At 52.6% G+C, this 27,953-nt stretch overlaps 1 protein-coding gene and 1 pseudogene across 2 annotated transcripts; one reads left to right on the top strand and one right to left on the bottom strand.

Annotated features, from left to right (window-relative positions):
* The first annotated feature begins 341 nt into the window (after window positions 1–341).
* On the top strand, window positions 342–2,227 carry LOC120695760 (cytochrome b561 and DOMON domain-containing protein At3g25290-like). Its single transcript, XM_039978989.1, has 3 exons — window positions 342–1,191; window positions 1,296–1,550; window positions 1,690–2,227. Exons 1-3 carry the CDS (start codon window positions 538–540, stop codon window positions 1,984–1,986), a joined length of 1,206 nt encoding a protein of 401 aa, XP_039834923.1. The 5' UTR covers window positions 342–537; the 3' UTR covers window positions 1,987–2,227.
* A 989-nt stretch (window positions 2,228–3,216) lies between these two features.
* LOC120695759 lies at window positions 3,217–27,368 on the bottom strand (annotated as a pseudogene). Its single transcript, XR_005683846.1, has 16 exons — window positions 27,190–27,368; window positions 27,004–27,060; window positions 26,274–26,377; window positions 25,941–26,034; window positions 20,175–20,274; window positions 19,486–19,729; window positions 19,083–19,245; window positions 18,888–19,007; window positions 17,531–17,610; window positions 16,527–16,795; window positions 16,074–16,294; window positions 15,860–15,988; window positions 15,530–15,742; window positions 14,965–15,144; window positions 10,514–11,268; window positions 3,217–3,598 (listed from the first exon to the last, which is right to left on the bottom strand). The product of XR_005683846.1 is annotated as a DNA topoisomerase 3-beta-like (transcript).
* Between the last annotated feature and the right edge of the window lie 585 nt (window positions 27,369–27,953).

The following is a 27,953-nucleotide window of genomic DNA, read 5'->3' as shown; positions in this document are numbered from 1 at the left end:
GAAAATTGTTTGGAGTTGCTGGAGTTCAGCTCTGTAGCCATGCCAAACAGGCCCTAAGTAGCTTATGGAGCTCAGTTCCAATCAGCAGCCGTCAGCCTAGGATGGGCAGCTTGAGCGAGCCCTTCCTCTTCACGGCCGGCCGCGTCACGCCGGGTGGCCTGCGCGCCCAGCCGCCCAGCCACCCCTACCGGCCGAGACCAGAGTCTCGAGGCAGAGACCTCGTCTCGTCTCCAACAACCGAGTTCGATCCTGTCTGCCACTGCCAAGCCCAACCGGCCGCTCGCCCGTCCCCCTCGCGCCCAACCGCCACTCCCCAGCCCTGCTCCGCCTCCTCAAACCTCAGCCCCGTCCGCGCCGGCCGGGTGGCCGCCTCGCGCTCCGCACCCATCGGCTCCACTTCTCTCCCACCGCGGGCACCACCACCACGCCCACCAACTCGCACTCCACCCACCGACCCAGGTGGCACGCAGCGCAGCCACTTCCCTGCGCGCTCTCGCGGCTCAGACGATCGAGCCGCGACCAACCAGCCCACTAGCCATGGCCGGCGCCGTCGCCTTCGCGCTCGTTCTCGCGCTTCTGGCGGCTCCGCCGCCGGCGCGCGCGGCGGGGGGCGGGCGGTGCGTGGGCGAGTCCTTCTCGGCGAACCGCGCGTACGCGGCGTGCAGCGACCTGCCCCGCCTCGGCGCGTCCGTGCACTGGACCTACGACCGCGCGTCGGGGGACCTGTCGGTGGCCTTCGTCGCCGCGCCCGCCGCGCCGGGCGGCTGGGTGGCGTGGGCGCTCAACCCGTCGGGCGACGGCATGCCGGGCGCGCAGGCGCTTGTCGCGGGGCCGTTCCCCGGCGCCGGCGCCGGTGGCGGGGGCGCCGCGTCCGCGCCCGCGTGGTCCGTCCGCACGTACAACGTCTCCGGGTACGCGCTCGGGGACCCCGGGCCCATCGCGTTCCCGGCGTCCGACCTCGCCGCCGAGCTCGGCGCGGACGGCCGCGCCAGGGTCTACGGGAGGCTGAGCCTGGGGCCCTACGGCGCGGGCGTGCTGAACCAGGTGTGGCAGGTCGGCGCCGCCGTCACCGGCGGGGCCCCCGCGCCGCACGCCATGGGGGCGGACAACCTCGCCGCCAAGGCCAAGCTTGACCTGCTCAGGTCCACCGCCGCCGCCGCCGGAGCTGACAGCGCCACCCGGAAGCGCAATGTGAGTCGCCAGCCCCCCCAAGAACATCATGTCGCGGTGAGAATTTGTAACCATGCACCTCACCGGCTAACTCGTTCTCCGCCGTTTCCGGACGCCCGACGCAGATCCATGGAGTCCTGAACGCCGTGAGCTGGGGCGTGCTGCTGCCGGCGGGCGCCATCTTCGCGAGGTACCTCAAGACGTTCAAGTCGGCGGACCCCGCGTGGTTCTACCTGCACGTCACCTGCCAGCTGGTCGGCTACGGCGTCGGCGTCTCCGGCTGGGCCACCGGCATCAACCTCGGCAAGGAGTCCAAGGGCGTCACCTACACCGGCCACCGCAACATCGGCATCGCCGTCTTTGCCCTCGGCACCCTTCAAGTAATTAATCAAGAACACTCCATTTCCTCTTTTCCATCAATACAACATCTTTCAAATTGCTATCAACCATGCCAAAACTGCCGATCTCTCTGATGACTACTCTTCGACTGATCTGCTGTTCAAACAATGCTGCGTGCAGGTCCTGGCGCTGTTCCTGCGGCCGAAGAAGGAGCACAAGTACCGCGCGTACTGGAACATGTACCACCACTCGGTGGGGTACACGGTGATCGTGCTGGGCGTCGTCAACATCTTCAAGGGCATGGCCATCCTGGGCGTGGAGCAGCGGTGGAGGACCGCCTACATCGCCGCCGTCTGCGTGCTGGCCGTCGCCGCCGCGGCGCTGGAGGCCGTCACCTGGGGCGTCGTCGTCCGCCGGCGCAAGGCAGAGGGCAAGACCTTCAGCAGCGCCCCCGCCAACGGCCACCTGCCGCGCTGATCGGTCGGTGTGACGATGCTCAGGCACCTGTGCTTCCATCTTCAGTGGCGTGCAACTACGGGCAGATGGTATAGATCGGTAGGTGTAGAGAGATCCCGTGATTTTTGGCCTGCATGTGTCTTTTTTTTCTGTACGGTTTGTGTATGTATACGTGCTGAAGTTTGTACTTTCTGCTGTAGTGAGCATGTGTATTGTACAAATTTGTGTTGTTTTCGTGCTGTGTATTCTTGTCTTTTCAGCACCTTGCTTGTTTGGAGAGCTTCTTTCGTTCTAGAATGGGCGTGCAGTGTGCCAACTGCGAACGCATGGTTCGGGGTCCTTGTCCGGGAGGATTCGCGCCGATCATGCACTCGGCGTTCAGGACCCATGCCGGGCGCCACTTTTTTGCTGGACTTGCGCAACCGGCTCCCCTGTGGACCATGATGGTTGGTGAAGCTGAAAGGGAAAGGTTTCTGGGGTGAGAACGCATCGCTATTGTCTGAGGGTGTCCTGCTCCTGCCTGAGCCTGGACCGCCCGATCAGTGTTCTGAACCCAAAACCTCCGAGATGATGGCACATACGGCTGGCTAGTGGTTACCATGTACTACTGCGGCGATATTCCTCTTTGCCATCGATTCTGTAGTGCAGTCCTGTACTGCAATATCTTGAGCTCCTGCTAGCACTATCCTGCCACACCACTGCAATTATATGCAACTTCAGAAATTCCTTTCTATGGGGAATAAGAAATGCAGCTAGCTTTAAACATCAGCCCCTGATATTTGGTAGAAGAGAATGGCATAACTCATGCTGTCCAATCCATCATTGCTCGTCCTTTTATCAATTATTATAGCATCACTTTAAGAAGAAATTTGGAGGAAAAAAACATAAAGTATGGAAGCATATTTGCTACTATCAATTGGAAAGCAAAGAATATTTGGTCCTTTATTTCCCTCAGCCGGCCTAGCCCTTTTGCAACCTAACGTTATGATTTTCGCAGCTACTGGATTCCCCCTCCAACAGAGAAATGAACGAACCTAAATTAAAAGCCGTAGCTTCTAGCTTTAGTAAGCCACTTTCAGGTGCACAGCACACCTTTTCTGATGGTGGCAAGTGACCATCTTGCTTCCACTTCCGAATCAAATGACAGGTCAACCAGTTCCCTAGCAATTTCCCCCAAATCGGTTGCTCAATAGTTTCCAGTAATTGACCTGCTCGATCTACGTCATAAAAAGTTCATACTCGCAACAACTCTCAGTAACTATGATCGAACTAAGTTCATATTAATCCCATTTTTGTCAGTGTGATTTACAGCACATTAATTAATACAATACGAGCAAAGACTTGCACCACTGAGTTCACTCAATAAAGGTATCAGATCCCACCTGTTCCTGTCAGCAGTCATCCACAAGACACCCCTTCCCTGTTTCCTGCCTGGTTTTTGGGTTCCAATCAAATGCTTTGCTCCCTCTACAAAGCAAACGAGCTACCAGAGGAATTGGTTCTGTTAATACGACCCTTCATTCGTTAGGGTTCACAAGGTTAGTTTGGGTTGTTCTCTGCTCATTTTCCTTGAACTCGAAGCGAATTTTTAAGCGGCCACCTTCAGTTGGTGGGTGAAGGGGCTCGAGACAACCTGAAGCAATAAAGTCAAACGGAGAGTTAGGCTGTAGAACTTTGTCAGCAGTACTCAGTTGAAGTACAGCATCAACCCATGAGTGCCAATGCCACCTCCGAAACTATACTTGTGCAGTAAAAGGAAAGCAAAAGTAGTCCATCTAGAAGAATCGTAACAGCTCGGGATGAGCTATCAGGTACCAACAATGTTGGGTGCACGAGTTTGTTGAGCTGCATTACAGTTTGTGGGCTGGTAAATACATTATTCCTATTTGAGCTAGAAGTTCTCAATTCTCACCAATCTTGAACTGTTGGCACTACTGTTAATGATTGGTACTAGGTTGCAGCCTTCAGTATTGCAAAAACACTACTCCTGAGTTCTAGTAACAGTAGCTACACATCAACACGACAGAGCTCTTTTATTTTGTTCAACAAGGTAAAAGTAGCTATACATCAATACTCTAGGTTACTAGTTCTATCCAAAACTTGAACCATAGTTTTACACTGTTGCCGTCTGGAATGTGTTAATACTGTTGGTGTATATTGAGCCCATATGTGTATAGAGGCCCATGTATAGGAATTATATATACCCACCCTTCTAGGGTTGAAGGAATACATCAATTATTTCCTCCTACATGGTATCATTAGCCTAGGGTTAGCCTCTCTCCTCTCCTCTCTCCCAGCCGCCGCCGCCGCCGGCAGCCATGGCCGTCCGCCGGCCGCCGGGGCCCCCTCCTCTCTCCTCCTTCCCTCCCCTCACCTCCTCCTCTGCTGCCGCCGCCGGGCCGCCGACTCCCCTGCAGCCGCCGCCGCCTGGTTGGCCCCTGGCGCCGCCGCCTGGCGCCCTGCCGCCGCCCTGGTCGTGCAGCCCGCTGCCGCAGCCGATGCGGGCGCGGACGCGGGGGCCGCGGTCGCAGCCGCCGCCCTGCAGGGGCCGCTGCAGCCGCCCGCGCCTGGGCCGCGCGCGCCGCCGCCCGTCGCGGATCCGCCGGTGCAGGGCCCCTGGCCGCCGCCGATCTGGTTGCCCTGCAGGCCGTGCTGCAGGCCGCGGGCGTCAATCCGACTGCCCTGCAGGCCGCGATGCAGGCCGCAGGCACCGATCTAGCATGGTCTGGCCGCGATGCAGGCCGCGATGTAGGCTGCCGCCGCCGATCCCGCATGGCCTGGCCTCGGGATGTCGCCCGCGGATGCGCCGCTCTCCGCCGCCGCCCTCCGCGGGCAGCAGGCCGACGCCACTCTCGCCGCCAAGTCGGAGGCTTCGGCGGCCCAGGAGCGGGTCCGCGTGGCTACCCTCGCCTGGGAGAGCGAGCGCGCCGCAGCCGACGCCTCCGCTCTACGGGTCGCTGAGGCGGAGCGCTTCCTCCGCGTCTCCTCCGGCCAGCTGCCCGTCGACCCCCGAGCCCGACGCCTCTTCCTCCCGCCAGGCCCCGCCCGCTGGATCTGGAGCCCGGTACGACCCGACCAACCTCATGGTCGCCCAGCTCCACCTCCAGGCCGCCGGCGTCCAAAACATCAGGGCCATGGTCACCGTCCTCCTCGACCCGGCGTCCTCCTCCTACAGACGCTGGCGAGACCAGGTCCTGCTCGCCCTCCGCCGCTACGCCCTCGACGACCACATCCTCCTCGACACGCCGATCGAGGCGCAGGACATGGCGTGGCTGCGCCTCGACAGCGTCGCCATGTCCTAGATCTTCGGGACCATCTCCCTAGATCTTTAGGACCTCGTCAGGACCCACGGCGGCACCGCGCGACAGGCCTGGGTGGCGTTCGAGGGGCAGTTCCTCGGCAACGCCGAGTACCACGCCCTCCAGCTCGACGCCACCTTCCGCACCTTCATGCAGGGGGACCTCTCCGTTGGTGAGTACTGCCGGCGGATGAAGAGCATGGCTGATGCTCTTCACGACCTCGGGGATCCGGTGTCCGATCGGGTCTTGGTGCTCAATGTCCTGCAGGGCCTGAGTAGCACCTATGACCACCTGAAGAGCTGGATCGCCCGCCAGAGGCCCTTCCCCTCCTTCCTGCAGGTCCGGGACGACCTCGCCCTCGAGATCACCAGGGGTCTCGCGCTCGGATCGCCCTCGTCCACCTCCACCGCGCTCGTCGCTGCTCCACCGGCTTCCTCCGCCGCTCCTGCCACCTCTCTTCTTGGTGCTGCTCCCGCCAGACAGACCGGAGGTGGGGGCCGTCGACGTCGTCGACGAGGGGGATGTGGTGGTGGTGGCACTGGTGGCCCTGCTCCTGGGGGTACCGGTACCGGTGGGGGCCGTCGGGGCGCGCCGACTCCTCCGACTCCGGCTCCCGCTCCCGCTCCTGCCCTGCCCCTGGAGGGATGCCCTGGCCATCCTTCAGCAACCCATGGTCGGGACGCATCTCGATGTGGCTGTTCCAGGGTCCGGGAGGGGGGCCTCGTCCTCAACTCCCACCGGCGGCCATGTTCACCGGTGTTGCTCCCCTCTCCGCGCCGTCCTGGACCCCGCCCACTCAGCCCAGCCAGCAGCCGACTTGGCCTGGGGGTGGGACCAGGCCGCTCTGGCGTAGTCCTTCAGCACCATGGGATTGACGCCGCCGGTCAGCACCGAGTGGATCGCCGACTCGGGTGCCTCGTTCCACACCACTCCTGATGCCGGTATCCTCTCTTCTGTCCGACCCCCACACCCCTTTTGTCCTTCTTCTATCATGGTTGGTGATGGGTCTTGCCTTCCTGTCACCACCGTGAATTCTGCTCCTCGTCTTCCTAATGTTCTTGTTGCTCCTCAAATGGTTCAGAACCTTCTTTCCATTCGCCAGTTTACTGCTGACAACTCCTGTTCTATCGAATTTGACTCCACTGGTCTTACTGTGAAGGATTCGGCTTCTCGGCGTCCGCTCCTCCGATGTGACAGCCCGGGACCCCTTTACACTCTTCGGCTTCCTGCTTCCGCTGCCTCGCCTTCGGCTTCTTCGTCAACTGCTTTTGCCGTGACGCCTTCTTCCACCACCTGGCACCGCCGGCTTGGTCACCCCGGACGCGACGTTTTGGCTCAGCTCAGCCGTAGTACCGATGTTCCATGTACTATGGCTCCTGCTGAGCACCTCTATCATGCGTGCCAGTTAGGTCGTCATGTTAGACTTCTGTTTTATTCTTCTTCTTCGCATGTTGCGCATGCTTTTGATATGATTCACTGTGACCTGTGGACATCTCCGGTACTCAGCATGTCTGGCTATAAATATTATCTGGTCATTGTTGATGATTTTTCTCATTACTCTTGGACTTTCCCTTTGCGCGCCAAGTCTGAGACATTCCCCACCCTCCTCCACTTCATTGCCTGGGTGTCCACTCAGTTCGGCCTCACCGATAAGGCCGTCCAGTGTGACAACGGGCGGGAGTTCAATAACTCCACCTCCCGGTCCTTCTTCTTGTCTCGGGGTGTTCAGCTGCGTATGTCTTGTTCGTATACCTCTCCTCAGAACGGCAAGGCTGAGCGGATGATTCGCACGACGAACGACGTCGTGCGCACCCTTCTGATCCAGGCTTCTCTGCCCCCGCGCTTCTGGGCTGAGAGCCTCCACACCGCCACCTACCTGCTCAACCGCCTTCCGTCCACTGCTTCTCCTGCTCCCACTCCACACCACGCTCTCTTCGGTACCCCTTCTCGCTACGACCACCTTCGGGTCTTCGGGTGTGCGTGTTACCCTAACACCTCCGCCACAGCTTCTCACAAGCTGGCGCCCCGCTCGACTCGTTGTGTGTTCCTCGGGTACTGCCCTGACCACAAGGGGTACCGATGCTTTGACCTCACCTCTCGCCGCGTTCTGATCTCCCGACACGTCGTCTTTGACGAGTCGGATTTCCCCTACTTCACCTCCTCCACACCTTCTCCTGACCCCGAGCTGGAGTCTCTGTTTCCGACTGACCCGGTGGTTCAGTCACCGTTACCTATCTGTCCTTTTCCTGCAGATTTTCCCGGCACACCGGCACCGCTTCCGGTGATCCCTGCTGCGCCGAGCGCGGCCCCGGTGCCCGCGGTCGCGCCACACGCGTCCCCCGGACCTCCGGTCGTGCCGCGCGCGGACCTGGTGTCTCCCGCTGCGCCACGCGCGGCCCCGGTGCCTTCCCCTGCACCTGCGCGGTACGCTCAGCCGGTGCAGGTGTACCGGCGTCGCTCGGCGCTAACCCCGGCGCCGCAGCGGTACGCTGAGCCGGTGCAGGTGTACCAGCGTCGTTTGGCGTCGACACCGGCGCCGCCTCCTGCTCCGGAGGCTCCTGCGACGCCGACACCGGAGCCGTCGCCGTCGCCGCCTCCTCCGGCTCCCTCTCGAGTCGAGTCGGAGGTGTACCAACCGCCAGTCATCCATCGGGATCCTCGGCATATCCATCCCATGGTGACTCGGCGGATGGCGTCTCAGGCCGCGACTCTCTCCGCCACCGAGCGGGTCTCTCCGGTACCCTCCTCTGTCCGCGACGCCTTGGCGGATCCTCACTGCGTCGCGCGATGGAAGAGGAGTACGCGGCTCTTCTTGCCAACCAGACGTGGAACCTCGTGCCGCGTCCGTCTAGTTGCAATATAGTGACTGGCAAGTGGATCTGGACGCATAAGCGTCGGGCTGATTGCACACTGGAGCGCTACAAGGCTCGCTGGGTTTTCCGGGGGTTCACTCAGTGGCCTGGTGTGGACTATGATGAGATCTTCAGCCCAGTCGTGAAGCCCGCTACGGTGCGCACGGTCCTCTCGCTTGCGCTCTCGCGCTCTTGGCCTGTGCACCAGCTGGACGTGAAGAATGTGTTTCTTCACGACACTCTATCAGAGACTGTTTACTGCTCTCAGCCAGCGGGATTTGTGGACTCGAGTCGCCTGGATATGGTCTGACGGCTCAACAAGTCTCTCTATGGACTGAAGCAGGCTCATCGGGCTTGGTACTCTCGGTTCGCCACGTTCTTGCTGATATTGGGGTTCACCGAGGCCAAGTCTGACACGTCTCTCTTTGTCTACCGCCGTGGGGATGAGGCTGCATATCTGCTACTCTATGTCGATGACATTGTGGTCACAGCCTCCAGTCAGCAGTTGCTTCAGAGTGTCATCTCATCTCTGCAGCTGGAGTTCGCTATGAAGGATTTTGGTCAGCTCCACCACTTCTTGGGTGTCACTGTTGAGCCTCGCCCGTCTGGTCTTCTCCTTCACCAGCGGCAGTACGCACTTGATATCCTGGAGCGGGCTGGAATGACTGATTGCAAGCCCTGCTCCACTCCTGTCGACACTCAGGCGAAGCTGTCTGTTGATCTGGGTGATCCGGTGGCTGATCCTACTACCTACCGGAGTCTGGCCGGCGCTTTGCAGTACCTCACCTTCACCAGGCCGGATCTCACCTACGCTGTTCAGCAGGTCTGTCTCAATATGCATGATCCCCGGAAGTCACACCTTGCTACGCTGAAGCGTCTCCTCCGCTACGTCCGTGGCACAGTGGACCTCGGCCTGGTGCTTCACCGCTCGTCCTCTGCTGAGCTGGTGGTCTACACCGACGCTGACTGGGCTGGCTGCCCGGACACTCGTCGCTCCACCTCCGGCTACGCCGTCTTCCTGGGCGGCAACCTGGTCTCCTGGTCATCCAAGCGGCAGCCGGTTGTCTCCCGCTCCAGTGCTGAGGCGGAATATCGGGCTGTCGCTAACGGCGTGGCGGAGGCGTCCTGGCTACGACAGCTCTTGGCGGAGCTCCACAGCCCGCTCGCCAAGAGCACGCTCGTCTACTGCGACAACATCAGCGCCGTGTATCTCTCCACCAACCCCGTCCAGCATCAGCGGACGAAGCATGTGGAGATTGACCTGCATTTCGTGCGCGACAGAGTCGCCATCGGCGATGTTCGGGTACTCCATGTCCCGACTACCTCCCAGTTTGCTGACATCTTCACCAAGGAGCTGCCCTCCTCGACCTTCTCGGAGTTTCGCTCCAGCCTCAACGTAGCCGGTGGCTAGTTGTGGCTGCGGGGGGTATTAGCCCTTTGTACTCTCTTTGTACTCTCTTCTTGTCCAGTCTTGAACACCGCTACGTCGGTTGTTCAGACTGCGGGGGGTGTTGGCTTTCTTGTTGTCCAGTCTTAAACACCGCTGTGTCGGTAGTTCAGATTGCGGGGGGGGGGGAGTGTTGGTGTATATTGAGCCCATGTGTATAGAGGCCCATCTAGAGGCCCATGTATAGGAATTATATATACCCACCCTTCTAGGGTTGGAGGAATACATCCATTATTCCCTCCTACAATAGCTTAATACACAAAGACGTAGGGCAGCAGCTCCATTGAGGGTTTACTGAACGCAAGACGAGTGCAGATGGTAGCTTCCCTGCATAAGCATGGTATAGGATTTTAGGTCATAGTGTAAGGAAAAGGCAGGCCTGCAAATGGCTACTGAGGGCTGCTTTGACATATACTTATTTCAAATAAGAGCTCTACTTAGACACAGTAGGAAATCAATACAAGAACAATACATGCGCCAATGACAATAAAGGTCCCACATTGTGAATGTAAAATTAGAAACACAAGCTCAATGCTTCATCAACACTTCTCTAATTCCTCCAAAATCCAAAATAAATAAAAAAAAGTACTTCTAACTACATGTCTAAGTCTATAGCATATCCTCTGTTTTTATCTTTTTACACAACAAAAATTTGTGTGGACATGTGAGCTGGCTTTTGTAGGTGGTAATCATCTTTCTGTGCATCTCACTAAGTCAATGCAAACCAACAGATGCTTCAGGCGCATCTCGTTTCTGGTCAATTCAGTCCTGCACTGTTGCTATTTGTATATGGTACAAAGAAATGACTTAGCGTCATTTACACATAGTCTAATAATCTATGCTAGAAATATATGGCAGTTGGCTGATAACAAGATGTGGCTATGCAAAAAGAAAAATACAAATGGTGATATTGCAGAACAAGTATCAACTAGTATTTTGGACATACTTACAGAGTAGTGACCAATGTTGAAATCCAAAATCTTCAAAACTCTCTGAAGCTCATTTTAGCAGGCTCACAGACTAGCTGGCCACTGTAGAAGTCCCAAAATCTTCAAAAATCTCTGAAGCTCATTTTAGGATCATCATACCTTGAGTTCCCACGTCTTCCCCTAGCGCGGTTACTTCCTCTGCCCCGGCCCCTCCCTCTCCCTCTCCCTCTACCTCTCCACATGAAGAATGACTGCCCATGCTTCATTTCAATGAGTGAATGCAACAGATCATCACACAAGATACAACCCTCATGCAATGTAGCTCCATCTTGAAGAGGGGTAGTTTTCTTGTTGAAATCAACTTCAATGATAGTGGACTCACATGTTAGGCACTTTTTATCTGTAGTGGTGATCCTATGGGCAGCATGTGGGAGCAATACAATGCAATTACACATGTTGCAGTAAAGCTGCCATTTGGGTGCACTAACTGGATCAAGAATCAAGGTACCACTACACTCAGGACATGCACAAACTCCTTGAGTGATCATAGATTGCTTGCATGTTGGGTGCGGGCAAAGGGAACACGGCATCCCAGCCCCTTTCCCAACCTTGCCGGTGTCATCTATCTTGAGGGCACCAAAGAGTTTGTCTATGCCTTCAAATGGAGGATTAGTATAGCAAAAAGGACACAGCGGGAAAGATTTTGCATCAGGTCCCACCATCGAGAACAGAAGCAACTCGAAACCATCAAGAGGGCATATGATTTCCTTGTACAGCTGGAAAGGATAGAATTATTAATCACAGAGTAGACATCAACTGAGTTTGGCACAACAAAACACAAAGAATAACGGAATACATGCTTTCAGAATCCAACATGGCATGAAACAACAACAACAACAACAACATAGTCTTTTTTCCCAAGCAAATTGGGGTAGGCTAGAGATGAAACCCGAAAGAAATAAGTTCAAGGTTCAGGCACATTGATAGCTAGTCTCCAAACACTCCTATCCAAAGCTATCTCTTTAGAGATATTCCAATCCTTAAGGTCTCTCTTAACCGACTCATCCCACGTCAGTTTAGGTCTACCTCTACCCCTCTTTACATTATCGACCCGCTCAAGAACCCCATTACGCACCGGCGCCTCAGGAGGCCTTCGTTGGACATGTCCAAACCATCTCAGCCGATGCTGGGTAAGTTTCTCCTCAATTGGTGCCACTCCGACTCTATCCCGAATAACTTCGTTCCGGACTCTATCCCTCCTTGTGTGCCCGCAAAACCACCGCAACATCCGCATCTCTGCTACACTCAGTTGTTGGACATGTCGCCTTTTTGTAGGCCAACATTCAGCACCGTATAGCATCGCCGGACGAATTGCTGTCCTATAGAATTTGCCTTTTAGCTTTTGTAGCACCCTCTTGTCACAAAGGATGCCAGAAGCTTGCCGCCATTTCAACCAGCCAGCTGAAATTCTATGCCTACAATCTTCATCAATGTCGCCATCCTTTTGTAGCACCGATCCTAAATACTGAAAAGTATCCTTCTGAACCACCACTTGTCCATCTAGACTAACGTCTCCCCCCTCATGCCTAGTCGCACTGAAATCGCACATCATGTACTCGGTCTTGGTCCTACTAAGTCTGAACCCTTTCGACTCTAACTTCCTATTAACCCCTGCCCTACTCTCGTCAACTAGCACCACATCATCAGCAAAGAGCATACACCAAGAGATCTCACCTTGTATATCCCTTGTGACCTCATCCATCACTAAAGCAAATAAATAAGGGCTCAATGCTGACCCCTGGTGTAGGCCTATGTTAATAGGAAAGTCAGTGGTGTTGCCATCACATGTCCGGACAAACGTCGTCGCATCCTTGTACATATCCTTAATGAGGGTAATGTACTTAGTTGGAACGTTGTGCTTCTCCAAGGCCCACCACATGACATTTCTCGGTACTTTGTCATATGCCTTCTCAAGGTCAATGAAGACCATGTGCAAATCCTTCTTCTGTTCCCTATATCTCTCCATCAATTGTCGTATTAAGAAAATCGCCTCCATGGTTGACCTTCCAGGCATGAACCCAAATTGGTTTTGGGTCACACTTGTCACTCTTCTTAGGCGATGCTCGATAACCCTCTCCCAAAGCTTCATCGTATGGCTCATCACCTTAATCCCACGGTAGTTAGTACAACTTTGAACATCACCCTTGTTCTTGAAGATAGGTACTAATATACTTCTCCTCCATTCTTCCGGCATCTTGTTTGACCGAAAAATGAGATTAAAAAGCTTAGTTAACCATACTATTGCTCTATTTCCTAGGCATCTCCACACCTCAATGGGGATACCATCAGGGCCCATCGATTTACCTCCCTTCATCCTCTTCAAAGCCTCCCCGATCTCTACCTCCTGAATTCTCCTCACAAAACGTCTGTTGGTATCGTCAAAAGTGTCATCTAACTCAAGGGTAGGGCCCTCACTCTCCCCATTAAACAACTTGTCGAAGTACTCTCTCCATCTATCCATGATCTCTTCATCCTTCACTAGCAGTCGATCTGTCCCATCCTTAATGCATTTGATTTGGTTGATGTCCCTTGTCTTCCGCTCGCGGATCCTAGCCATCCTATAAATGTCCTTCTCCCCTTCTTTCGTGCCTAGCTGCTGATACAGGTCATCATACGCCTTACACTTTGCTACATTCACAGCTCGCTTTGCAACCCTCTTCGCTAATTTATAGCCCTCGATGTTGGCTGCACTCTTGTCAAGGTGGAGGCGCTTGAAACACTCCTTCTTCTCCTTAATAGCCCTTTGCACCTCGTCATTCCACCACCAGGTGTCTTTCCCCTCCTGTTTGCCTCCCCTACTCACGCCAAACACCTCTGAGGCCACCTTCCGAACACATGTTGCCATCTTTAGCCACATGTCATCTGCGTCTTCTCCTTCTTCCCAAGGCCCCTCACCTAGCATCCTTTCCTTAAACGCTTGTGCCGCTTCCCCTCTAAGCTTCCACCACTTTGTTCTCGCAATCTTGGCACGTTTGTCCCGGTGGACACGTACCCGAAGACGAAAGTCCGCCACCACAAGCTTGTGTTGAGGGACAACACACTCCCCAGGTATCACCTTACAATCTAAGCAATCACGTCTATCCTCCCTCCTAGCAAGGATAAAGTCGATCTGGCTCGAGTGTTGTCCACTACGAAACGTCACAAGATGAGATTCCCTCTTCTTAAACACGGTATTCGCTATCAACAAGTCGTAGGCTAACGCAAAGTTCAACACATCCTCCCCCTCTTGACTCCTGCTACCATACCCAAAACCCCCGTGCACTCGCTCGAACTCTACATTAGTCGCACCCACATGGCCGTTGAGATCTCCTCCTATGAAGAGTTTCTCGCTGGTAGGCACGGTACTAACCATGCTATCTAGATCTTCCCAGAACTGCATCTTGGTGCTCTCATTAAGGCCTACCTGAGGGGCATAGGCACTGATCACATTCAAAACCGAATCTCCAACTACCAACCGGATTAGGATAATCCAGTCGCCTTGCCTTCTAACCTCTACGACTCCATCCTTAAGGCTCCTATCAATCAAGATGCCAACACCATTCCTACCCGGAGTTGTTCCCGTGTACCAAAGCTTGAAGCCAGTATCCTCAACCTCCATTTAGTCTCCTGAACGTATAGAATATTTACACGCCTCCTAATTGCTACATCAACTAGCTCTCGCAACTTACCCGTTAGGGACCCTACGTTCCAGCTACCTATACGAATCCTAATTGGCTCGGCTAGCTTCCTTACCCTTCGCACCCGTCGAGGGAAGTGCGAAGACCCTTGCTCATTTTTCACTACACCCGGGCGTAGATGTAGCGCGTCATTCAGGTGACGACCCGACCCTTACTCACTTATCATCGTACCCAGGTCATGATACGACGCGCCCTTGGGGGGATGACGACCCGGCCCTTGCCCATTTATCACCACACCCGGGTTCCGATGTAGCGCGTCGCTGAGAGAGTTACGCCCCAACGAGTTTCTTGTGGGTTTCAAATCCATTACAATGGCTATTTTTATGCTGGTTTGCCAAAACCTAACGCAACCCTCCTCCTTTATCCGGGCTTGGGACCGGCTATGCTGAGACGACTCAGGAGAGAGAGTCTTCCAGTCAGCATAGGCGGAGTTCCAACATGGCATGAAACAAAGTGATAAAAACAAAATTAGGTAAAAAAAACGAATGGAATACAAAGCAGGTTATAACAATCATGGTAATGAATAAAAGAAGACTAAAAAATACAACATATGGGATCACTAAATTTTCTCTATTCTGCAAGAACATCCCCCCCCAAAAAAAAAAGAAATACTGGCCAAAGAATAATTATCAAAGCTTTCGCGAATACAATACATGGTGTAGTGGTTCAATTATCATGAACCATGCATGGACGTAAAGCAACTGGTTTACCAAGAAATAAACATAAAGTTATTACCTTAATCGAACCGTTCTGAGGAAGATAATAGACATCCTCACAGGTTATACAATACAATCTCATTGGCTGAGTCGACATGTATTTCATATACCGACCACATTTTCCGCACTTGCTCAGTAAGCGCCCAGAGTCTGCCAAAGGTGAAAATTGTGCTTCGAACAAAGCATCCATGTTTTCAATCTGCAAGCAGCACCATAAAAGAATTATAGTGGTGCATTGATGTATTATGTCAACGAAGTTTGGTTGTTAAGAACAAGAAATCTTAAACATATTTTTTGTTAGATGTATATGTGCTCTTTGTAAGAATAAATATATCCGCAAATGTAAAATAATATTAATGATTTGGATGATTCATTCTTGTTACAGCTTCAGATGAAGCTAAAGCATCACAACGGACCACTGACAAACTTTCTGAAATACAGTACCGTGCAAACAAGACGGCAACATAGACTCAATATGTTATGAACAAAATATCTTACCACAGTGGGGGTCTCCCCCGCTGTATAGCTTTCAAAAAAAAAAAAGACGGCAACACAGTCTCAATAGGTTATGAACAAAATGTCACCTTTTTCACAAAGTAAGAGTACTTTTTCATAAATTGCTGAATAACATGTTGAATAACTTGAAGGTGATCAGCTTTGCCTTTTGCAATTAGAGTAATCTGTTGCTCAATAAAGCTTCTGATATCTGGCAAGCACAGATCAGCATCAATACACTGATATCCTCTTATCAATGTAGTCCCCAGTGGTGTCGGTACTAACCTTCTTCCGGAGTTCACCTTTAAGAAAGATAAATAAAGGCATTACGAATTTTTTGTATATTTACATACTTAAGCGTACACTTGCAAGGGTAAAGAATTGACAGCATAGGTCTAGTCGAAAACAACTCAACTAACCTGAACATAATTACGTTCACAAATGTTGTTTATATGTACAGGAATTGATGCGTCTGTACCTATGCCATTCTTCTCCATGAGAGAGATCAATTCACTTTCACTGAGATAATCAGGAGGTGTGGTGCTTCCCTTCAACAAAGAATTATGATTTATCAGGTATCATATCCTGATAAAAGGTACGCACATGGGGTTTGAGCAAACTGATAAGCCTTACCTCATATATGTCAACCTTATGAATACTAACAGAGTCTCCCTTTCTAAATGCAGGAAGATTATTCTCGCTGACAGCCAGCCATGGCATGATAGAGGTAAATCCTTTATGAGTGACTCGATAGCCAACACAGTGGAAAGTTTCTCCACCTGAAGTAAACTCAATGGCAGTCCTGAGAATCATGTTTTTTTGAAGGGTTACTTACTGTTGAATTCCTGTATAAGCTATTATTAGTTTTAAATACAAATCAATAATGAAAAAAAGAATTATATGACATGCTTGCATTCTGAACAAACTTTAGATATCCAATATGAGGACCTAGTACAAGGGAACATCAATAGCCAGTATACTATATAGTTTATACGAAGCTTGTAACTTGTGACAGAACAAAACAGGAATGATTTATCCAGCAATCAAAGAAACAAGAGGACAAACCACCTTGTATATCTACAAGACTACAATCAGGACTAACAGTTCCAATGAAGTGTTGGCATATGTATTGGTACAGCCTCCAAGCATCAGTTCCCAGACCTTCTTCTGTCGCTGATCTCATTGGAGTAATAGGAGGATGGTCCCCAGCATCAAGACCTTGACGAGGCTTAACAAAACCAGCATCCAGTAATGTCCGGACATCATTGGACCATAGAGGATTATGTACTAGTCCAGCAAGTGCACTACGAAAACCAAATGACGCTGGATATGCAGTACTCTCTGTACGTGGATAACTGTGCAAATATGACCATTAGTACTTACGGTAGGAAAATGAAACAAGCAGTGACAGCAGCATCACCTATGTAAGGAGTTTTCAGCAGCACTAGTAATGCAACCAAATTAAAAACTAACTGCAATGATTATTATAATTTGACTACTTAATTTTGAGCTTAAATTAGAATCAGTTATCACAAGTACTTAAGATGGCATTATAGGGAGTAAAGCAAAGGTCAACCATAGCTTGAATTAGAATCAGTATCACAAGTACTTAAGATGGCATTATTGGGAGTGATGCGAAGCTCAACCGTATTGGTACGACCTACATGATGAAATTGGTATATGGAGGACATCGCAAGAAGAATGGGTAAACTGGTCTGCTAATAAAACTACACATTTACTGTAGCAAAATTGTAAAACCATATATTGCCTCATGGCGCATGACTAGTGACACCCAGTTGGGCAATGTTAGTTGTAACCTATAAAAAATCATATACAGGATCTGCTAAACTTCATAGAACACATAATGCACCTGGTTGAGCAAACAAAAGAATAACCTCTATTACAGATTTTTGTCGATTACTATTATTTATATGATAAAAGAAATACTAAAGAATATAATAAAATGTCATGCATCGTTGCATCTGAAATAAGCCCACATTGATTTCAATCAGGCTAATGGTAGACTTTCCCATATAACATGACCAGATTCAATGGAAAACATAGCACTATTTCAAGGTCATTTCTGAAACCTGATGAATCCTTGAGTGTAAAGCCGCTCCGCCAAATGCATCGCTGTCTGAGGTCCAATACCGAGCGCACTTGATGCAACCTGACACAAAAAGAATATTAGTAAACTGAAATGTACTCAACTCTCCCATTGAATTATGTGTAAATTAACCAAAATGCCCCCATTTTAGAATGAAATGGATGTACTTGTCATATTAATACTAGGATTTTCATCAAGTCATAACCCAACAGGAGAATCTTGGGTATCAGATTTCAAGCAAGATCATGAAGCAATTTACAAGAACCAATGTTCTTAAGGCGTTAAGGCGAGGCACGGCGAGCGACCCCGTCGGCATGGCGAGGCGACGCCTAGGCGGACGCCTAGGCGAGCAAGGCGACGCCTTATAGCAGCAGGATGTAGGGAGAAAAAGAAAAAAGAGAAGGAAGGAGAAGGGAGAAAAAGAAAAAGAATAAGAGAAAGGAGACAACTTGGCCCAGCCCACTAAAAGCCCAAGCACCACCCCACATTCCCACCAGGCCTGACCTAGCTCCCCTCTCCCGAACACTCTCAAACTTGCCCACCCTTCGCTCGCGAGTCCCTGCCGGCGGCGGCGGCTGCCTTCCGCTCCTCTCCCTCCTCGCCCTCGCCCTCTCCCTCCTTCTCCCTCCCTCACCGGAGCTAGCAGGAAGCTTCCCCCTCCTCTCCCTCTCCCTTCTCCCTCCCTCAAGTTCTCCAGGTGAGCCGCTGCCTGCTGAATCCGCGCCAGCCGCCAGAGCCAGCAGGGAAGCCTTCCCTTCCTCTCCCTTCTCCCTCCCTTCCTCACGCTCTCCAGATGGCTGCTGTCCGTCGGATCGACGCCAGAGCTAGCAGGAAGCTGTTTCTCCTCTTCCTCCCCCTTCTCCCTCCCTCCCTCTCTCACTTTGCTGCTGTTATGGTAAGGCGACCATGGACACCTCATCCCGGTTGCTCCTTCCCCTTACTCTTCCTCTCTTCTGGCTGGGCGTCGGCGACGCCTTGGCCTCCCTGAGCGCCTTGACGCCTTGGCGTCGCCTAGGCGACGCCTTAAGAACCATGACAAGAACAGTACATGTTGGTAGAACATTGTAAGAATAACAGCATGCTTCAAAAGAAACTGAATAAACATTAGACTCTAAGGCAAGCACATATATAAAAAAGCAAAATAAACAAGGGAAAGCTAAAGAAAAGATACGGTACTCTAAGAAGTAGGTGTTAGCAATGAGCAAGTCATATCTATTCCACAGCCCAAAGGAGCAAGATGTGCATATGTACAGAAGTGCAAATGAAGAAAACCCCTCCAAGTAGAGGGAAAATACAAGTATACACAGCTAACACATATCAAACAGTAAGAGCTGTGGTACCTTAAGCATATTAACTGTATTAAGGCCTGATGGACGGGTTTTGCACTCTTCCTTCACTGAGACATCTGCTATTTTTAGAGTCCCATCGCCGGCGACCATCTTCTGAAACATCACAGTAACCTGCATTTTTCATTGAGGAAAATGGTGAGAACATTTGGAAGAATAAAGCCAAATCACTTGTGCACGTGATCTCACATCAAAATCAAAAAGTTTCTTCCGGTCCCATTCTAGCTGTATTTCATCACCATCTCTGATAATATAAGTCTTCAAGGACCAGAATTTCTCTGGTTTGAATGTGGTGATTTGCTGATAACGTTGCACACAGAATCCCAGAGTAGGTGTCTGGCATGGACCATACCTGATATACAGAGGATGAAATGAAAACAAAAATCTTAAGCCAATACTGGAAAATATTATTAAAAGACAGGTAGGGCACATGTAAACGACATTGCTATGATTATTTAAATACAAATAAAAAATTCACAAACCCAAAGCATTTGAAGATTGTTGATACCCGGTAGCACTTTCTTCAATAAAAAAGAAGTCAATATGCAATTGTTAAAGAAATTTGGATTGTGCAAAGAGATGGGGAACTCACGAAATCACTCTTGAATCAAGGTTTCCATATTTTCCCTGGAAATATCGGGTCTGAAATCGAGTAAATGCTACTCCAACCTTCAAGTCAATTTCTTGGCGAGCATCCACTGATAATGCTTCATCTTTGTTTGGCAGATCTAGATTATCCATGGCACTCAGTATGTCCTTCTCAGTAACAGATGAAAATCTAGCACGGAAAATTCTTCTGCCAGCCTCATTTTCAGGAATCCCAGTGCACTCTATAACTGGAACATATGTTTGGCATTGTTTTTACATAGATCAAGCTAAATGTCTGGAGTAGAACAGAACAAGCCATACCAAGAAAGATCATGTATACATTGCATCAATCAGGAGTTCAGGACCAAAGAAATTCTTGAGTATTAAAAAATGATTGCAAATTATACTTTTACAGAATTATCTGCATTCTGTTTGGAGAAAGGAATAAAATCTTTATACCTTCCAAACTCTAAAAAAATTCAATAGATCTAAGATTTCACTCAGTCTAGCTGAGAACTTCCCATATGATGTCTTAACTTATTTTGATTACACCTATGTTTTTGCCTTTCAGGGTCCTGATTGTAAAATGGAAAATTTCACATATAGCTCTCTATACACCACCGTAAATTCTAGTACCGACTTGAAAGGATACTAGGATAGTATGCATAACTATTCCAGAACGGGGTTAAGTACCTTCATAGCATATGTTTTCTCCTTCTCGGTCACAGTCCAGCCAAAGTATCAAATAAGCGCAGCCCCGAGCTTCTTGAGCTAGATGCCTGCGGATATGAGCCTTCAACAGAACTACACGTAAGTGTTGTATTCAACCTGGGACATTGTGATCCTCAAGGGAAAAAGGAAAATACATACACCACTTTTTTTTCAAAACAGGGTCTCTCATTTCCCTTATTTGATAACGCAAAATGTAGCATTGCAAGTGAATAAAGAAGCAGGTTTCAGGAGGAAGGGAGAAAGGTAATTGTTGGTGTATATTGAGCCCATGTATAGAGGCCCATCCAGAGGCCCATGTATAGGAACTATATATCCCACCCTTTTAGGGTTTGGAGGAATACAAAGCAATTATTCTCTCCAATATGGTATCATTAGCCTAGCCTCTCTCTTCCTCTCCCTCTCCCCTGCAGCAGCCGCCGCCGCCGGCTCCATGGCCGGCCGGCCGCCGGCGCCGCCGCCTCCACCTCTCTCCCCCTTCCCACCCCCTTCCTCCACTCTGCTCCAGGCGCACCATGGCGCCAGGTCCTCTGCTCCCGGCGGCGCATCCCCTTGAGCGCCCGCCGCCGCCGCGGCCGCCCTCGCCATCGTGGAGCCTCTGCACGACGCGCCCCACCCGCAGCCGGCGGATCTGGCCGCCCTGGGCTCGGATCCGGGCGCGAATCCGGCCGCCCCGGCCGCGGGGGCCGGGGGCACGGCGCCCGCCGCCGCCGCCACCGGCCCGTCCGCCCTGGGCGCAGGGTATGCTGTCGCCACCGCCCTCGTCGCCGCCCTGGATGCCGCCGCCGCCGCCGCCCTGGACGCCGCCCCAGACACCTGGCGCGCGCCTGGCCCGCGCCTGGCCCGCGGCCGGCTGCCCTCCCCACCTCCCGATCCGGTGCCTGGGCAGGGGGCGCCACCGCTGCTGCCCTTGACGCTGCCCAGGGCGGGCAGGGCGCGGGCGTGGCCCCTGCCCCCGACGTCCCTGCACCCGCCATGGACGCCTGGCGCGCGCCTGGCCCGCGGCCGGCCGCCCTCGCCGCCGCCCGATCTGGTGCCTAGGCAGAGGGTGCCGCCGCCGCCGCCCTTGACGCCGCCCTGGGCGGGTAGGGCGCGGGCGCCCCTGCCCCGACATCCCTGCCCCCGACGGCGCCCCTCTGCAGCTGCTGCTGCCGCCCCCGGGCTCCCAGACCGGCCTCCCTGCCCCTACAGCCGGATCCTCGGGCGCGTGGCTGCCCTGCACGCCCCTGGCACCCGGATCGAAAGCAGCCTTCCCCGCCGTGATGCCCGCGCCCCTGCACACGCCTGCGGTGCCGCCGACCGTCGCCCGAGCTGCACTCGCCGCGGCCCTCCTCGCCGCCACGTCCGCGGCTTCGGCGGCTCAGGAGCGCGTCCGTGAGACTAACTTCGCTTGGGAGCGTCTTCAGCCCATCATCCCCTCCACCGAGCACGACGCTCTGTCCTCCCACCAGGCTCTGCCCTCTGGATCTGGACCCCGGACCGACCCCCTCCTTGGTGCTCCTCTCACCGGCCAGACCGGGAGTGAGGGAGGTCGCGGGCGTCGTCGTCGAGGCGGACGTGGTGGTGGTGCTGGCGGCGCTCCTTCTAGTGGTACTGGTGGAGGCCGTCGGGGCACTCCGACCCCGACTCCGGCTCCCACTCCTGCTCCTGGCCCTGGAGGTACGCCCTGGCCATCCTTCAGCGCCCCATGGCCAGGGCGCATCCCGATGCGGCCGTTTCAGGGTCAGGGGGGCCCTCGTCCTCAGCCCCAGCCGGCTCCACCCAGCCAGCAGCCGACCTGGCCTGGGGGGTGGGACCAGGCCGCACTGGCGCAGTCCTTCAGCGCTATGGGGCGGACGCCGCCGGTCAGCACCGAGTGGATCGCCGACTCGGGTGCCTCCTTCCTCACCACCCCACATGCCGGTATCCTCTCTTCTGTCCGACCCCCACACCACTCTTGTTCTTCTTCCATCATGGTTGGTGACGGGTCTTGCCTTCCTGTCACCGCCGTGGGTTCTGCTCCTGGCTCCTTTCATCTTCCCAATGTTCTTGTTGCTCCTCAGATGGTTCATAACCTTCTTTCCATTCGTCAGTTTACAGCTGACAATTCTTGTTCCATCGAGTTTGATCCTTCTGGCCTCACTGTAAAGGATTCGGCCTCCCGGTGTCCGCTACTCCGGTGTGACAGCACGGGGCCCCTTTACACCCTTCGCCTTCCTTCTTCCGCTGCACCACTCTCGCCTTCTTCGCCCTTCGTTTTTCCTCTTCTTCTTCGCATGAGACGCATGCCTTCGATCTTGTTCACTGTGACCTGTGGACATCTCCTGTTCTCAGCCTCTCTGGCTACAAATACTATCTGGTGGTGGTTGATGGTTTCTCACACTACTCTTGGACTTTCTCTTTGCGCGCCAAGTCTGAGACCTTCCCCACCCTCCTCCACTTCTTTGCCTGGGTGTCCACTCAGTTCGGCCTCACCATTAAGGTCGTCCAGTGTGACAACGGGCGTGAGTTCGACAACTCCACCTCCCGTTCTTTCTTCCTCTCTCGGGGTGTTCAGCTGCGTATGTCCTGTCCGCATACCTCTCCCCAGAACAGCAAGGCTGAGCGGATGATTCGCACGACGAACGACGTCGTGCGCACCCTTCTAATCCAGGCCTCTCTGCCCCCGCGCTTCTGGGCCGAGGGCCTCCACACCGCCACCTACTTGATTAACCGTCTTCCGTCCACTGCTTCCCATGCTCCCACTCCACACCCCGCTCTCTTCGGTACCCCTCATCGCTACGACCACCTTCGGGTCTTCGGGTGTGCGTGTTACACTAACACCTCCGCCACTGCTCCTCACAAGCTGGCGCCCCGCTCGACTCGTTGTGTGTTTCTTGGGTACTCCCCTGACCACAAGGGGTACCGATGCTTTGACCTCACCTCTCGTCGCGTCCTGATCTCCCGACACGTCGTGTTTGACGAGTCGGACTTCCCCTACTCCACCTCCTCCACACCTTCTCCTGACCCCGAGTTGGAGTCGCTGTTTCCGATTGACCCGGTGGTTCAGCCACCTTTACCTGTCTATCCTTTCCCTGCAGGTTTTCCCGGTGCACTGGCACCGCTTCCAGGGACCCCTGTTGCGCCCAGCGCAGCCCCGGTGCCCGCCGTCGCGCCACGCGCGGCCCCAGGACCTCCTGTCGTGCCGTGCGCGGCCCCGGGGTCTCCTGCTGTGCCACGCGCGGCCCCGGTACCTCCTCCTGCACCTGTGCGGTACGCTCAGCCGGTGCAGGTGTACCAGCGTCAACACCGGAGCCGCCGCGGTACGCTCAGCCGGTGCAGGTGTACCGGCGTCGTTCGACGCCGACACCGGCACCGCCTCCGGCTCCAGAGACTCCTGCGACGCCTACACCGGAGCTGTCGCCGCCGCCGCCTCCGCCGACTCGCTCTCGAGTCGAGCCGGAGGTGTACCACCCACCAGTCGTCCATCGGGATCCTCGGCACATCCATCCCATGGTGACTCCGGTACCCTCCTCTGTCCGCAACGCCCTGGCGGATCCTCACTGCCGTCGCGAGATGGAAGAGTACGCGGCTCTTCTCGCCAATCAGACGTGGGACCTTGTGCCGCGTCCGTCTGGTGGCAATGTGGTCACAGGCAAGTGGATCTGGACGCATAAGTGTCGGGCTGACGGCACACTGGAGCGCTACAAGGCTCGCTGGGTTCTCCGGGGTTTCACCCAGCGGCCTGGTGTGGACTACGATGAGACCTTCAGTCCAGTGGTGAAGCCTGCTACGGTGTGCACGGTCCTCTCGCTTGCACTCTCTCGCTCCTGGCCTGTGCACCAGCTGGATGTGAAGAATGTGTTTCTTCACGGCACTCTGTCAGAGACGGTCTACTGCTCTCAGCCGGCGGGATTTGTGGACTCGAATCGTCCGGATATAGTCTGCCGGCTCAACAAGTCCCTCTATGGTCTGAAACAGGCTCCTCGAGCCTGATACTCTCGGTTCGCCACGTTTTTCTGACTTTGGGGTTCACCGAGGCCAAGACTGACACTTCTCTGTTCATCTACCGCCGTGGGGATGAGACTGGCTACCTGCTGCTCTATGTTGATGATATTGTGCTCACCGCCTCCAGTCAGCAGTTGCTTGAGCGCTTCATCTCCTCTCTATAGCGGGAGTTTGCTATGAAGGATCTTGGTCAGCTCCACCACTTCTTGGGCGTTACTGTTCATACTTGCCCGTCTGGCCTATTCCTTCACCAGCGGCAGTATGCACTCGACATTCTGGAGCGGGCTGGGATGACTGATTGCAAGCCATACTCCACTCCTGTCGATACTCAGGCGAAGCTGTCTGCTGATCTGGGTGATTCGGTGGCTGATCCTACTGCCTATCGAAGCCTCGCCGGTGCCTTGCAGTACTTGACCTTCACCCGGCCGGATCTCACCTATGCCGTTCAACAAGTTTGTCTTCACATGCATGATCCCCGGGAGTCTCACATTGCTGCACTGAAGCATCTCCTCCGCTATGTCCGTGGCACTGTTGGCTTCGGCTTGGTTCTTCACCGCTCTCCCACCTTTGAGCTGGTGGTCTACACCGACGCTGACTGGGCTGGCTGTCCGGACATTTGCCGCTCCACTTCCGGCTACGCCGTCTTCCTGGGCGGCAACCTTGTCTCCTGGTCGTCCAAGCGGCAGCCAGTTGTCTCCGCTCCAGTGCCGAGGCGGAGTACCAGGATGTCGCTAACGGCGTGGCGGAGGCGTCCTGGCTACGACAGCTCTTGGCGGAGCTCCACAGCCCGCTCGCCAAGAGCACGCTCGTCTACTGCGACAACGTCAGCGCTGTGTATCTCTCCACCAACCCCGTTCAGCATCAGCGGACGAAGCACGTGGAGATCGACCTACACTTCGTGCGCGACAGGGTCACCGTAGGCGATGTTCGGGTACTCCATGTCCCGACCACCTCCCAGTTTGCCGACATCTTCACCAAGGGACTACCCTCCTCGACCTTCTCGGAGTTTCGCTCCAGCCTCAACGTAGCAGGTGGCTAGTTGTGGCTGCGGGGGGTATTTGCCATTTGTACTTTCTTCTTGTCCAATCTTGAACACCGCTGCGACGGTAGTTCAGACTGCAGGGGGTGTTGGCTTTCTTGTTGTCCAGTCTTGAACACCGCTGCGCCGGTAGTTCAGACTGCGAGGGGGTGTTGGTGTATATTGAGCCCATGTATAGAGGCTCATCCAGAGGCCCATGTATAGGAACTATATATCCCACCCTTCTAGGGTTTGGAGGAATACAAGGCAATTATTTTCTCCAATAGTAATAGTGCCACCTAACGACTTTGAGAAAGACTAGCAAAATTTCAAAAGAATTGAAACATATAACACAGATACAGAAAAATGTAACATCAGCCAAAACCACCATTTGGATTTGGCAAATTCACAGTTTCTGCTGGTGTATCTGAGAGCCTGACAAAAAAATGCGAGGAAAACTGGAAAACAATACCCAGGACATTTGTTTATTCAGAGTTTGAATGCTTCAAGAGTTAATTATACATATGGAGGAAATGAAAAAAGACGTAAGTTCAAGAATCAGAGAATTTGCATACAGGATCAACCATCCATGGGTGGAATATATTTGCACAATGGAGAATCATCACCACTTTATTTTGTTACACCCAAACAGTTAAATGAGTCATATTCTCTAACAATCTGAGTTGACCCTTAACTGTTAACTGAGTTGCATTCAGTTTCAATCAGAGTTGTAGAGGAATATATACCTTTGGGTTGCATTCAGATCTCAGAACTGGAGCCTCAAATAGGTCCATTGGATCAGTTCCTTCCCAGTTCTGATATGCAGGGGGGAAATCTACACTGGAAAAAATCAGACAGAGATTAAAGAAAGGTAAACAAAAGATTTTTATGTTCAGTAACTGTAAGCATGAACAGAACATCTGTGTATAGATCCTGTTGAAGTGTAATGACTAATGGCAACTATCAGTAAAAACAACACATCAATTTTGCATTGGTCCATCATGTCTGAATATATACAGAAATGTGCATGTACAAGAACTCGTAGGCTTCAAATGGCAGAATTGTCAGCAAAACACAACCTTAAGACATGTCCAATGACTGATGTCACTTTGAAATTTGCATAAGAACCCTGAAACATCCCATCAAACTCATGGACATCTGTGCTTCCCTTCCTTGTAGACATCTGCACAAAAGTTGAGAAAAATATACTATGTGAGTGAACTCTTAAATCAAAACATTTGCATTCTAGAGACTGGCACATATTATACATATTATTTCAATTGGGACCTCCCATACTGTTCTTCGAGAGGGGAAAAAGAGCCTGAACCATATCTGCAGAGTTGTAACAGCAACTGACATTGTGCGCAGCCACTTGATGCTGCGATAGGTTATCAATTTTGGATTGCTATAACAATTATTTTCAGAAGATTTGCTTTTAGAGGGGAATGGAGGTTAACCATGGCTCTTTTAGAAGCACTACTGAGATTAATCTTTGGTCATCAGGTGAAGCTGAGTAAATTTGTTTACCATGGCAGCCGGAACTGGGTGGATTCATTTTATCGTTTCAGTGCAACCAATCCCTAAAGTCTACTCAATGGAGAATGAGCACAATGAGCCATCACACAGATTCAGTCGATAAGGCCGCAACTCAAGCTCCTAGGGTAACAACTAGGATGCGAGCAACCAAACTACCGTTAGGGTTGCCTCTTCGACACCACCCAAATGAATAGGGGAGATGTCACGCCCGAATTTGACACCAAAAAAAATCAGCACGCATTCGGTGGCGGAGGAGGGAGGGAGAGGACTTACGCGGCCACCGGAGAGGGCGGAGGCGATGGAGAGCGCGATGCTGGGCTTCTCCGCGACCTGCAGCGGCGCGAACCAGGAGTGAGAAGGTGTTCAGAGTGGGGTTAGCGCTGCCACCATTGACGGCGGCGCAGCGGCGCGGAAACCTAGCCGACGTCTGCGGCGGGGGCGGGGGCGGGGGCGGCTTACCATGAGAACCTTGGGCGCCATGGGGACCGGCGGGTGGAAGCGCACGGCAAGTGGGGAGTGGGAGGAAGCCGAAGAGGGGTTTAAGCAAGCGCCGTACTCCTGCGGTGCGGTGCGACGTGCGAGCGCGTAGCCGAGACCCGTTTCAGGGATTCCTGGGGCAAGAGTTGTCCAAGCGAGAGTTGTCCAAGTGGTAACCCCCGGATCGCACTGGGCGAGAGAATTAGGAAGCCGGGAGAATTAAGCATTGTCTGACACTGGGCACCCTTTTTTTCATTTGGCAAGAGGATATATACTTATGTTATTAGCTAGCCTTTTGAGACCAAAAGATTTAACTGTCCGATATGAAACAGCACAAAAGAATAGAAGATAGAAATAAATTGTCCATAGAAATAAATAGGGGTAGGATTTGCATATCTGTGGTCATAAAAGTGAGCAGTAGCAGAAGACGAATTAAATCTGAGGTATGGCGAGCAACAAATTTGAGCACGTATTATCTATTAGAGTATTAAAAAATAAGGTAGGTAAATAAATATGTACTCCCTCCGTCTTAAAATACAAGTCATTCTAAAATTCAAAATTTGTCCAAAAACAAATAACGCTACCCTATTTGGAAGTGTATGTGCATGTAAGAATTAATTAGTGCCAAATATGGATAATAAATGAGGACAAACATTGTCATTTTACATTCTTGTTAATGTGTCCTAACATTTCTAGGATGACTTGTTTTTTGGGACGAAAGGAGTAGTGTATTTATCAAAAAAAAA

Source organism: Panicum virgatum, chromosome 2K (assembly GCF_016808335.1).
Source record: "Panicum virgatum strain AP13 chromosome 2K, P.virgatum_v5, whole genome shotgun sequence".
Taxonomy (NCBI): domain Eukaryota; kingdom Viridiplantae; phylum Streptophyta; class Magnoliopsida; order Poales; family Poaceae; genus Panicum; species Panicum virgatum.
This window is presented reverse-complemented; position numbering and strand designations above follow the sequence as displayed.